General features: G+C 43.8%; 1 protein-coding gene across 2 annotated transcripts in view; it reads right to left on the bottom strand.

Annotated features, from left to right (window-relative positions):
- EWSR1 (EWS RNA binding protein 1) overlaps positions 1–9,098 on the bottom strand; it is a 28,140-nt gene extending 19,042 nt beyond the window's left edge. For both annotated transcript variants that reach the window (XM_056859870.1, XM_056859869.1), the window contains exons 1-4: positions 8,999–9,098; positions 2,359–2,398; positions 2,103–2,154; positions 1,146–1,269 (exon numbers count right to left, since the gene is read on the bottom strand). In XM_056859870.1, the coding sequence (XP_056715848.1) occupies positions 1,146–1,269; positions 2,103–2,154; positions 2,359–2,398; positions 8,999–9,098 (316 nt within the window). The remainder of the gene's footprint in view (positions 1–1,145; positions 1,270–2,102; positions 2,155–2,358; positions 2,399–8,998) is intronic.
- Positions 9,099–14,086: the final 4,988 nt, after the last annotated feature.

Genomic DNA, 14,086 nt, shown 5'->3' with positions numbered 1-14,086 from the left:
ATTCCATTTCCAAAAAGACAGCTCTAGCAGAACTGAAGGTTTTTAAAAACTAACCCCATTCAACTATCAGTTTTGTGAAGGTAAAAAGGAAAGCATTTTAAAGTAATAGTGTGATGATGCAATTTTTTGACACAGTCCAAACTGCCTCAACCACTCTTTTAAAAAGCTCATAATCTGCTACACAGAAATATTGATTTTAAGTATGATGGAAAAGACGTGCTGTTTCAAACAGTAGCTGGATGCTATTAGCCAAAAATGTTCTTGCATGCATTTTTAATTCAAACCATAGGATCAAGTGATTACTGTACATCTTTCAAAGTTTTGCGTTTTTTTAAGACATTAAAATAAAAACATTAGGATGGACAGAACTCCAATTTTAACAGCACAAGCAAAATAATTTACAGAACATTTATGATGACATTAAATAAGATGTCTGAAAGAAGAACCAATAACATGGAACATGCAGAGATGGTAGCAAGTGCTGAACATGTCTACTCATGCTGTTCACCCTTTAGGAAGCTGCAAAGACCACAAAGTTCAGTTAGGTTGAATATGTCAGGCCACAATTGTCATTTTGATTCACGAGATATATCCATACAACTGTGTATTCAGAAAGAAGTCATGAATTGCAATCTTTACCGAGACATGGTGCGTATAAATGGCGTAGAGCAAAACTGAATGGTCCTGCATAGAACATTACAAGATTTGTTACTAGAATAAAAATGCCTAAAGGGTTAACACCATAAATTTAGACAGGATGAACAGCATTTCCCATGCAAAAGTGAGCAGGATATTCAAACCTGTACTGGTCCCTTCTACTGTGGAAAGCACAAGACAAGAAGTAGAGGGCATACCATCAGAACAGGCAAGCAACCCTCTGAATCACTCTATCCCTCAAGCAGTAGAAATATTTAGAAAAATCACAGTACTGGCTCAAAAGATAGCAATACTCCCCTTCCCATTAGTACAACTTTAGTATCTTGCCAGCAATGCTGCAATCTGCATTTGACTCAGCTTGCCACATTATTCATAATATTAAAGTTAAATTCCCTTTCAGGCATAACTTTCCCAACCTTCCAAGAGTTTAATCTTCCTTCCTCCAATGAAATGGAACTCAGGCTGCAAGGTAGGAAGCACAAACATACCAGTTGGAGGCTGCCCGTAAGAACTTGCATATGCAGTCTGCCCGTAAGTCGCAGTTGTCTGAGCCTGGGTGTAGCTGACATCAGTAGGCTGTCCGTAAGTCCCATAACTTTGCTGCCCATAGGCCTGCCATACAGAGGGAAAGGATTTCACTTGGTATTGCACACACAAGATTTTCAATGGCAAATGTCAAATCAAAAAGCCTGTAATCATACATAATAGGAAAGAAATTGAGAAATCTCACTTCTACTTTGTCCTGTTCAGGCAAATAGGTCAACAGCGCCATGCAAATACGAAAACCCACAAAGAACCACAAGACAGGTGTATAGCAGGAAGTCCATTAAAAACTACAAGCGCTCTTGGCCTATTCAATTCACTCTGTTTTGTCATTCACCAGCTGTACTGACCAACATCGTGTCATGTCACACAAAGGAGCCAAGAGTTGCATGCCAGGCACTTAAAAATAAATGCAATAAAGACAGCCTCGTCAGAGGTAAGGACACTAGCGCTTACCAACAAACAAGCAGCTGTAATCCCTCAGTGGTTATATGCAGCTAACCTTTAACTTCCTCAAAAGTAAAAATTTTTGGTTTATTTTTTTTGATAGTCTATCTTTTACGGTATTTCATTTCTGCAGTGAAGTCCCTGAATATTTTAATTTTCCCCTTTGCACGGAAACGGGCATGCTGCAATTGGAAACAAGCCTGACAGCCATCACAGCAGCAGGGTGATGTGTTTCTAAAGATGACCAGTATGGCGGCTGTCATAATAGGAGGAGGAGCCAGGAGTGATAATGATGCAGAAGCAGCAACCTCCAGATTCCAAAATAGCAACTTTTAAACACTTATAGAATGGCTATGGAAATGCACCTTTTAAGCAGTTTTAATAAGCCATACAATAAAATATTTTAGATTGCTTAGTCGTTTTGGTTGCTTAAATAATTGACTGTTATATTTTACCTGGGTGGTCTGTGCATATCCTTGAGTTGGCTGAGCTGCATAGGCTGTGTAGCTGTAAAAAGAATACAAAATGTGAAGATGCAGAAGGAATACAATGATGAAGAAACATTTTCAAGACAGTGAAAACAAAAAAACTCAGAACAGTGCACTTGTAATGACATCTCCAGAGTGTCCTTAAAATGCATATTACACTGAAAGAAGTCTTAAGGTTTTCTTGCAGAATATGCTGTTTTCATTCTCATAGAAGCCAACTTACCTTTGCTGGGCTGCTGCTGCTTGGCTGTAGGTACTATAATCTGTGGGTGATAAAACAGAAAAACCAAGCATAAGAGAGGGGGGATACCATTCAATATATCAACGAGCTCAAAAATCTGTTACACCTACCTTCTGTTTTTCAACTGAAAAGCACCCCCAAGATTTGAAAATTTGTGCTATTTTTCAACAATAGAAGCTGGAGCAATTAAAAATGTCATTACCATAAAATTGTATTAAATCACAGAATCTTTAATCAAATTATAAATATTAAAAACTGCATAAAAATCAATCAACTTTAGTTACATATATAGGTACCTTCCCCTAGTGCAATGTTCTTAAACATTTATACACATGGGGATGTCACACATTTACAAGCATCTTTCCTATGACCAGCTACAGTTATTAATAACATAAAATAGATGAACACTAAATGAGTCTTGGCCATGAGGCCTTCCTCAATGGTGCCATACAATGTATTTATTAAAATGACAACATGCCTGACCAAAGCACTGAAAAGAAAGCAGACTAATTGTGTGAGTATTTTATAAAAATAAAAAGCAAAATATACCGTATTTTTCGCTCCATAAGACGCACTTTTTTCCTCCTCAAAAGTGAGGGGAAATGTCTGTGCGTCTTATGGAGCGAATGTACGCACAGAGCCGGCTGGGCGCGCTGGAATGACGCGAGCCAGCTCTGTGCGCCCCGTTCCAGCGCACCCCACCGGCTCTGTGCGCCCCGCCTGCCTCCCAGCTGGCCGTCGGGGCGGGGAACGCCGGCTCGCGCCGTCCCGACGCGCACACACCCAGCTGGCATTCGCTCCATAAGACAAGTTTTTAGAGGAGGAAAACAAGATTTTTTCTTGTTTTCCTCCTCTAAAAACTAGGTGCGTCTTATGGAGCGGTGCGTCCTATGGAGCGAAAAATACGGTAATTCTTTAGGTTGTTAACTAAATATAATTACTCATACCCATTCCATGTAAACATTTTTTATATCTGGAAGGTATCTCTTCGTTGTTAAGTAGGTAATATGTATCACTATGTCTATAACTGTAATTCTACAAAAAAGTTACAGTAGGGGAAGGCACCTATATATGTAACCAAAGTGGATGATTTTTTATGCATTTTTTAATATTTACAATTTGATTACAGATTCTGTGATTTGATACGTTAGCTTTTTTGGAACTAACTTTTCTATATATAAAGTTTTTCTTCATTTTTCAACCTCTTCGGTTACCTGGTTTATTCTGGGTTGAAATTTCTCCCCCACTCCCATTCATTTTTGCTAAACAATGACACACAGCCATAAAATTATTTTTTCCAGGCAAATATGTTTAATGGCACTCTAATCCTAGGTGTTGGGTATTAAACCCAAGAACTGCAAACACATTCACTCCCAACTCTGCCCAAAATAATACTACTAAGTTCAAATGTCAAGTTGTTCAAAATTGGTGAGTGAAAGATACAAAGGCACCAAAAAGACAACAGTCATTTACTTTCAAAATACAAGAAGCTAGGAACAATTTAACTACGACCCATGCTAAAACATTTGGATTAAAATCCAGGGACATAGTGATATGTGAGCTAGTGTGAGCTAGTGTATGTTCATATTTCTCAGTGAGAAATGGACCAGGCACTTTCTACTTTATTCTGTCACCAACTGCGTAGATAGAATTAATCATTTCCACATTGACAAAGCTCTGAGACATGCATTTTGATGTGTGTTTTTTGGAGCTGCTCCCCTGCAGAGATGACTCTAAATCTTCCAGCACCAATCACATATTGTAAGACAGAATATTGTAACTCAAACTGGACTACATTTTTGGATATATATGCTCTTTTAAAATACATACATGAAGTAAAGCTTTAAGAAACTCGAAGAACAGGTACTACCCCCAACAGAAGCGAACTGTGCTCTATTTAAGAATGCTGTGTGTGGCATTCTTAACAATAATGTTTGCTGACTTGTTCTTTTGTGAAAGGTTGACAATTAGGCCTCAGTGTAATTTGGCAATTTACCAGTGGAAGTTATTTCAACCCAGATTCCCTGCATTTGATAGTCAAAATCAGCTCTGGCCATTTGGAGTGTTTGAAGAGATTGTGATGTGTGATTATGCTAAGATAAAGACTTTGTGGACTCTTACAATGCTGCATTGTATTGGTTTTTGTTGCAGCAGACCAACATGGCTACCCCTCTGGGTTGGACTTGTTAGGTATTGCCAGAAGGTTGTGACTTTCAATAAGCTTCCTGACTGCATACATCTCATAGATATGTGGGTTTAAAAAATATGTATAACTCACGGCAAAGCTGAGTTGATGAAACAAAAAAGTTTTTTGGTGTTTACTAGTAATAAAAGTTTGCAGCTTTCTTTTCTAAATCCAAGTGTTGCTTTATTGAGGTGCTCGCACTGGGGTTCCCTTTTTCCTCTTGTGCTGATCTTCTTTGGGCCCTTTATTGTTTGAAGGGATTGCATTTTTATATCATGTGACAAAAGACGCTGTACAAATTACACCTCTGAAAACCACTGCTGTATCAGGTGGCTTAAATCAGACTGCATATGTGTTTGAATCACAGGACAGATTAAATGCTAAAATGGAGAAAAAGTATTTGTGGATTTTAACAAAGTAGTCACTGCAAGTTTGTCTAATATTAATTTCTGGTTATGCTTGTTGGCCATGTTTGGAATAATATCTGCCAATGAGAACTGTGTGTTTTGTACCACACAAACTTAAAATTGTAAGGACTTCTTTAATAAAGGGGGTGGTTTGCTAAGAAGTGGGCATCCAGTAATACACTGAAGTGCTCTCTTGTTAATCTTAACTGAATCCAAACTGTTGATATTTCATAGAATCATAGAGTTGGAAGGGACCACCAGGGTCATCTAGTCCAACCCCCTGCACAATGCAGGAATTTCACAACTACCTCCCCCACACACACCCAGGGAACCCTACTCCATGCCCAGGAGATGGCCAAGGTGCCCTCCCTCTCCCTAGTTCATGAGAGGAAGGGAATCTTGGCCATTTTCTGGGCATGGAGTAGGGGTCCCTGGGTGTATGTGGGGGAGGTAGTTGTGAAATTCCTGCATTGTGCAGGGGGTTGGACTAGATGACCCTTGTGGTCCCTTCCAACTCTATGATTCTATGAAATATCAACAGTTTGGATTCAGTTAAGATTAACAAGAGAGAACTTCAGTGTATTACTGGATGCCCACTTCTTAGTAAACAACCTTTATTAAAGAAGTCCTTATAATTTTAAATCTGGGATTCTACCCACTAATTAGGAACAACCAACATAGTAATAAAGGTCTTTTAGTTAAAAACTGTATTATGCATTGCTTGTTTTATTTGCCAGAGAGGATAAGGGTTGCTGAAGATCCTAACATCCTGAAAGCCTTACGGTAACTAGTCTGAGCTGCAGTTTGTCTTTTAGGAATGGTAGGTCTTGAGATTACACATCAGTTACAATCAAGATGCCAGTTTCACAATGATTACACAACTGACCTATGGAATAAATGGTCACATGCCAGAAGGTGCAATTTCTATCAACCTGAGCCAAGCACTTGCACTGTTTTCTAATGTGCTAGTGAAAAGTTTAATGAGGCAAGCAACATACTTCTCAGGTAGACATGTGTTTAACCACCTCTGTTAGTCTCTTGCCATGAAAACCCCAAAAAGGGGTCGCCATAAGTCGGCTGCGACTTGATGGCACTTTACACACACACACACACACACACGTTTAACACACACACACACAATTTGCATACGTGAGTCATAGTACACCTTCTCGAAGTACAATTGAATGCAGTGGAATTACTTGGAAGTAATCAAGCTTAGGACATTTGCGAGGTGATCTTAACTGTCACCAGGCCTTCACTTCAATAGGAAACTGTTAGTTCCTCTATAATGTCTGCCTTTAGTTGCCACAACTTTAACAGAACTAAATTGGTTCACCTAGAACACATACTCCACAGCTCACATAAAATTCGTAGCACATATATTCTCCTTTCCTTCCAACCACCCAGTTTAGTAATATTTGCATTCTTCACCCTAAAGGCCTAATCCAGGTGTCCCCACATAGTGCCCATGGGCACCATGGCGCTTGCCGACACTTTATGGTGCCCACCAAGTGTTTTAGGAAGTGGTCGGGACCAGGTTGGGCTTTTGCCCAGCAAGGCTTCTGATTGGCTGTGCAGATTTTTTTAAATGTTGCCTTGGCAGCAGCTGCCAACACAGCACAAGGATCTGCACAATGTTACTGAAGTTAAACTGTGGCAGCCATTTTGTTGTTACAGCCACCATGCTATGACAGAATTCCAAATGTGACCACAAGCTCAAATAGGCTGAGGAACCCGGCCTAATCCATGCTTCCACAGAATGATCCACCTGACACGATTTCCCCCACATCAATTTTTCAGCTTGCCCTCCAAGAAAATATCCTGATTTCCAGTTGTGCTTATCATATTGAACATTTACATACCATCAACATTCTTTAATTTGAAAAACCACGATTCCACAGAGAATTTCAAAAATAACTGAATCTGATGCAACAAACAAGGCCTCTGCCAAAATGTGACCCCACTTCAAAAGCCTCCACTTTGCTATACCCATTTGACCAGCAGACCCTTCCCATCAGAGGGGAGACCCTACAGTTCGAGCCAGGACTAACCCTTCTAAGTATTTAGAATATTCTGTTTATACAATCATGAGGAGAGGAAGGAAATGACCTTTTTTTAAAATTAAAAGCAAAACAATAAGTCCAGCTAGTAAAGGAAATGTAAAGGGGCCTTTAAAGGACAGGGATGAGTTTGTGAGTGAAACAAAGGAGAGAGGGAGGGCATCTTGGCCATCTTCTGATTCGAGTAGGGGTCACTGGGGGTGTGTGGGGGAGGTAGTTGTGAATTTCCTGCATTGTGCAGGGGGTTGGACTAGATGACCCTGGTGGTCCCTTCCAACTCTAAAATTCTATGATTCTATGGCCTCTTTGTACTCAAGTGTTGCGGCAGAAAGGTCTCTTGAAGTCTAGTATGACTGGGGCAACTGGAGATACATCTTTTATGCCCTCCTTTTAGGCAATACAGTAGTTAACACTCCAGCACTGAAGTTAAAGCCATTTCCTATTCCACTACCATTCCAGCATGGTGTAGTGGTTAAAAGCGGTGGTTTGGAGCGGTGGACTCTGATCTGGAGAACCGGGTTTGATTCCCCACTCCTCCACATGAGCGGCGGAGGCTAATCTGGTGAACCGGGTTGGTTTGCCCACTCCTACACACGAAGCGAGCTGGGTGACCTTGGGCTAGTCACAGTTCTCTTAGAGCTCTCTCAGCCCCAGCTACCTCACAGGGTGTCTGTTGTGGGGAAGGGAAGGCGATTGTAAGCTGGTTTGATTCTTCCTTAAGTGGTAGACAAAGTCGGCATATAAAAACCAACTCTTCTTCTACTTAAACAATGCTACTCTGCACACACGGATTCCCCCCCCCACCTTTTGCTGTCTTCATCTTGCTGATTTGTTGCATTGCATAATGTGTGATAGCCAATGGGTTTATTATAATAATTATCAACGCTGAAGAATTAAGACCTCTCCAAAGAAAGGTAAATCGAAGCATCTACGCACAGCTACCCAGAACCTCGCAGGTTTCAAGAGGGGAGGAGTAACGCGAGAAAACACGTGCTTGACTTCGCCGCCAAGATCAATGGGGCCTTTAGCCCAACGCGGGTCCGGGAAAACGTTAAGTGCGAATGGCGGCCTCCCAGCATTCTTGCGAGCTAAGCTTTAAACATGATTTAAAAAAAAAAAACTCACGATGGGCACCATCCAGGCAAATTTTCGAGACATCTCAAAACTTTAAAAAAAAAATGGGGTCGCATTTATCTTATTTAACCTACCCCCCATCCACGACCCTGTAGAAAATACACGGGAAGAGCGTGCGTGCATGAGAGCGAGCAACCCACACACACTTCTTTATTATTATTTCTTTTTATACAAGTTTCTAACATCTATTACTTATTCAACATACATTGTTTGTACATCGTACTTTTCTCGTTCCCTTCCACCCCCCCTCCCTATCCCCGCTCCTACTCCTTGTAATTTTTAGCCTCTTAACCCCAGCCACACACACTTCAACACCCCCCCACATTCATACACTTTCACTCTTAAAGCGGGGGGGGGGGAAGAGATGCACCTTCACGCTATTCCTATGCCGCCTTAGTGTAAAAAGACGACATATACGTAAGATAAGAACATCGCCTACGAACGCATTGTTTAAAAAAGGCCCCGCGGGGAGTAAAAGCAACAGCAAAATTGAAAGGGAAAAAAAAATGTCGGAAAATCCATAAGCTGCAACAACAAAGGGGGGGGATACGGTGGGCGTCACCTCCCTCCCTCGGTTGGGAAGCTAACGGAGGCAGGCGGGCGGGCCTGCAGGCCGCGCGCTTCCCGCCGCCTCGACCTTCTCCTCCCCTCCCCCCCCCCGGCGAGGCCTTCAACGGCCACCCACCAACTCCCTCCCGACGCGCTGCCTCTTCCTTCTCCTCCCCCCCCCCGGGAAGGTATTTCGGGGTCCCTGTCGCTTTTCTCCCCCCACCCCTCGAGGCTCTTGGCGCCCCCCTCGCCCCGTCCCTGCAGTCCCCGGCCCGGCTTCGCCTCACCCGTCGACGCCATTTTCTTTCCCTCGCCGCCGCCTCCTCCTTCTTCCTCCTCTTGCTCTTCAACGTCCTCCCGGTCTTTCTGCCGCCCGGCCCTGCGCATGCGCAACGCTTTCCCAGCTCGGCGCCGACCATTGTCGGAGCGGTAGGGGAGGACCGCCGGCTCTTTTCGATTCTTATTTTAATTCTCGCCTTCCTCCCCCCTCCCCCTGGAAAAAAAAGCACTCTATTAAAAAGAAAAAGAAGGAAGCCAAGATAGGGGGAAAGAACACAAAGTGCCACCGGTTCTTTGTAGGATAGGATGGGGGCTACCCCACACCCCTTCCTGGCTCGGAGAATAGCTCTGTCCGATACGCTTAGGGGTCCTCTTACAAGAGATTTGCAGCATGAGAAACGTCAAATGTTGTTATTCTAAGGGACGGAAGGTGAGGATAACGGTTTTGCACGGAGGGCTGCTCAGAAAGTTAATCGGGAGCCGCTGCACTGGAAAAGACAATAACGCTAGGAAAAGTCGAAGGCAGCAGGAAAAGAGGAAGACCCAACATGAGATGGATTGACTCTATAAAGGAAGCCACTGCTCTCAGTTTGCAAGACCTGAGCAGGGCTGTTAACTATAGGACGTTTTGGAGGACATTGATTCATAGGGTTGCCATGAGTCGAAAGCGACTTGATGGCACTTCACACACCTGGGCTGAATAAAGACCTTGCATTCATGGCCCATTACCAATGCTGATTTCACCACACCCATCTCTCCCCTGGACATCACAGACTCTTCTGCATATCACACCTAATCCAATCAAGCCTGCTATTCACATTTACATACTGTTCCTCTACTTAAAGACTGATGGATTCACATTCTAGCTGTATCTGAAGAAGTGAGCTGTGGCTCACGAAAGCTCATACCCTACCAGAAAATATTTTTGTTAGTCTTTAAGGTGCTACTGGACTCTTGCCCTTTTTGACACACACACACACAGTGGAACTAGGTGGAGCTGACTCCCGATTCTCAGGATCCCACTGCACATCATAAACAAGCTTCCTTTAGTATCTCAAAAAGCCTCCTATGTTGAAGCCTTGAAAAATCTGGAACAACCATATGCATTTAATTAATTGCTAGATTTAAAAGCTTAATTATCTAAATGTTCCTTTAATCGGTCCGGGATTCGGAGAAAGAACAGACAAGAAGGCCTGCATGCCATCTTGAGCACACCCATTGATTTCAGTGGATCAGAAGGGTGCAACTCTGTTGAGAATAGAACTGGTCCAGGGCTGCTAACTGGGCAGGAATAAGCAAAACAGGCCAGCCTTTAAAAAAAGAAAGGAAATCCCTCTGGGCTAGTTCATGGTAACATTACTTAGGTCTCAAGGGATGTTTCCAGGCTTTAGTGACTCTTGATTCAAAAGCGTGCAGCGTGCAGTGTGTCCAACTAGTCCCTTTCACTTGTGAACACATGAACACATGAAGCTGCCTTACTGAATCAGACCCTTGGTCCATCAAAGTCTGTATTGTCTACTCAGACCAGCAGCGGCTCTTCAGGGTCTCAGGCAGAGGTCTTTCACATCACCTACTTGCCTAGTCCCTTTAAGTGGAGATGCCGGGGATTGAACCTGGGGCCTTCTGCATGTCACGCAGATGCTCTACCACTGAACCACAGCCCCTCCCCAAGCGTGAAAAGAGAAGACCATGTCCTTGAGAAGGTATAAAGTGCTTTCGCTATCCAGAAATACTCCCTGCTGGGTTGGGACTGGGGAAGATATTTATTTATAACGTATTTGTGAAATGTACACCCTATATAATAGTTCAGTAAATGTGCACCTGTGTGGCATTCAGAAGTTTCCCAGTTTCAATCTTGGCATGTTCAGTTTTATCTTAAAAAATCCCAGGTCGCAGTTGTTTGGAAAAGATTGTCCTCTGCCTGAAACCCTGGGGACCTGCTGCCAGTCAGTTTGAAGGACCTATAGTCTGATAAGGCAGATTCATGTCCCTGATGCTAGTTGTGGATGTTAATGCATAGGGTCGCCATAAGTCAGATGCAACTTGGTGGCACACTGTTGTGGATAAGAACTCAGAGGCAACATGTCTACCTAAGCAGGGAAGAATGTGGTGAGGATCACACTAGTAGACCAAATTGTGTGTATTGACACTTTCACACATGCTGAATAATGCACGTTCAATCCACTTCGTTTGCAAGTGGATTTTGCCATTTCACATATAAAATCCAGCTTCAGAGTGGACTGAAAGTGCATTATTTGGCATGTGTGAAAGTGCCCATTATGTGTGTGCTGTTAAGTCACAGCTGACTTATAGTGACCTCATAGGGTTTTCAAGGCAACACACGTTCAGAGGTGGTTTGCCATTGCCTGCCGCCGTCACAACTCCAGTAGTCCTTGGTGGTCTCCCATTCAAAATCTAACCAGGGCTGACCCTGCTTAGCTTCTGGATCTAATGAGATCAGGCTAGCCTGGGGCTATCCAGGTCAGGCTAGACCAATTTTGACTACTGCCAGTGTTGGCTATGTATACATTGCTGTGGGGGGGGGAGTGCTAAAAACTTCACCCAGACATATTTAAAACACAGGACCTGGCCACAAACTCACAATCTACACTTTGCCACAATTTTGGGAGATAAAAGGCAAAGCTTTGACCTGGTTGCTGGACTTTTGAGGGGGGGGAGGGTATGAGAAAGGTTGTCAGAATCATTTTCACTTTGGAAGCATGCTAAAATGTGCAGCTCTTCCTATGCACAGGGCACCTGTTCAGACCCATCACACCATTACAGAGGCCGCTGTGGGTTAACAGATCTCAGGCAAAATTAAACAGGAACCCAGCCGCACTAACAAAAGGTGCTTCAGCATCACCTTCTTATGAGTCAGAGCTCACTTCATCAGACGCCTGAAGTGTTCACCACGGGTTGACTTCCGTTTTCAGGATTTGACTTTCTTCCCAGGGTTTCAAAAAGGAAATCTGCAGGGCTAAATTCAAGAGGGGGCTCGTCTGCATTTGGCTTCTGCTATTCTGCCTCCCTCCATCCAAGGGCAGCAGGCACCACTGACCTCCACCCTGTACCTATCTGGACCCAACCCCTAATCTGGAAAGCTCTTTGGCTTCCAAATTTCACCCCCCACCCCCGTCTCAGGTGCTGGGCCTCATGAGGTCTAGCAACTTGGTCCGTATGCCTGAGTGTACTGTACTTTTCCTGCTCCGTACAAACTATCTTGTGCTCAAGAAAACAGAGCAATGGTGGCAGAGCAACGTGGCAACAACACTCTCCGGGGGCTGGCTCACCAGCTTGCTGGCCCCACCTAAGTACCACAATTTTGCAAACCAAATGTTACGAGCTCTATAATTAGGGGCTGCCAAACACAACCAGCAGTCTAGAAAAGTGGAACGAGATTTACCAGTGCCATAAATACTGTATCTTATTAATATATTAAATAAATTGGGGGAAATTGTATTTTTTCCCCAGATATGGGTGTGTGTGTGTGGAAGGAACCCTTCCTGGCCTCCCTAAAACGCAGATTCTTTGCAGCAACTAGGGTTGCCAACCTCCAGGTACTAGCTGGAGATCTGCTATTACAACTGATCTCCAGCCGATAGAGATTAGTTCCCCTGGAGAAAAGGGCAGCTTCAGCAATTGGACTCTATGGCACTGAAGTCCCTCCCCTCCCCAAACTCCGCCCTCCTCAGGCTCGGCCCCCAAAACCTCCCGCTGGTGGTGAGGAGGGACCTGGCAATCCTGTGTGTGTGTGTGTGAAGTGCCGTCAAGTCGCTTCCGACTCAGGGCGGCCCTATGAATGAAAGCCCTCCAAAATGGCAATCCTAGCAGCAACAAAATAGGCACAGAGTTCGAATCCTCCTGCGGATGTATTTCCTCCCCCCCCCCCCACACACACACACCAATACTCTGCCGCTTTCGCCTCGTGACACTTTAGCGACGCTCCCTCGCTCGTTTCCAGCATGTGCAAGCTAGATTTGCAAGCGGCCTTGATGGGGAAGCCAGCAAGCCCAAGATGGCTGAGCGGCGCGCCGGTTCCTCCCGACGGCAACTGCGGCCGGCCTCAGCAAGCGGCCCTCCTTGAGCCTGGTAAAAAGGAAAGGCCCCGATCGGCTCTTGCAGGGGAGGAGAGGCTGCAGAGCAAGCGGAAGGGGGCGGAGGGAAAGAGCCGAGCCCGTCACTGGGGCCGTTTGTGCCTGGGAGGTCTTGCCTTGGATTTGCCCCTCTTTAGGCGCACTTTCCCCCCATCCGTATTCTCAAAACTCAACCATAAGCCCCCATGCAGAGTTTTCAGAATTCGGATGGGGAAAATGTGCATCTAAAGAGGGGCAAATCCCAGGCAAAAAAATGTGTATCTAAAGAGTGGCAAATCCAAGGCAAAAAAACGTGCATCTATAGAGTGGCAAATCCAAGGCAAAAAAATGTGTCTCTAAAGCAGTGGTTCCCAACCTTTTTTTGACCAGGGACCACTAGGACTTTTTTGTTCGGTGCAGGGACCCCAAGGTTCAAAATAAAAATTCCGGGAATTTGAAAATAAACTTTAATCATCACTGTTAGTTAAACATTAAACTTAGAATTATATTTGAATATATATATATTTATAATAGAGAACTTTTAATTGAAAATATTAATTTATTATGGGTTTATAACTTTGTTTCGCTGGCCTTAATTTAGTTCTCGCGGACCCCTGGGGGTCCGCGGACCCCTGGTTGGGAACCAGTGCTCTAAAGAGTGGCAAATCCAAGACAAAACCTCCCATGAATAATATTGGCTTACTGTGGAGTTTTGATAATTTGGATGGGAAAAATGTGCATCCAAAGAGTGGCAAATCCCAGGCAAAAAAATGTGTATCTAAAGAGTGGCAAATCCAAGGCAAAAAAACGTGCATCTATAGAGTGGCAAATCCAAGGCAAAAAAATGGGTATCTAAAGAGTGGCAAATCCAAGGCAAAACCTCCCATGAACAACATTGACTTACTGTGGAGTTTTGAGAATTTGGATGGGGAAAATGTGCATCCAAAGAGTGGCAAATCCAAGGCAAAAACCTCCCATGAATAATATTGGCTTACTGTGGAGTTTTGAGAATTTGGATGGGGA

Source organism: Euleptes europaea, chromosome 13 (genome assembly GCF_029931775.1).
Source record: "Euleptes europaea isolate rEulEur1 chromosome 13, rEulEur1.hap1, whole genome shotgun sequence".
NCBI classification, from domain to species: Eukaryota; Metazoa; Chordata; class Lepidosauria; order Squamata; family Sphaerodactylidae; genus Euleptes; species Euleptes europaea.
The sequence above is the reverse complement of the archived record's forward strand: the minus strand, read 5'-3'. Positions and strand labels throughout refer to the sequence as shown.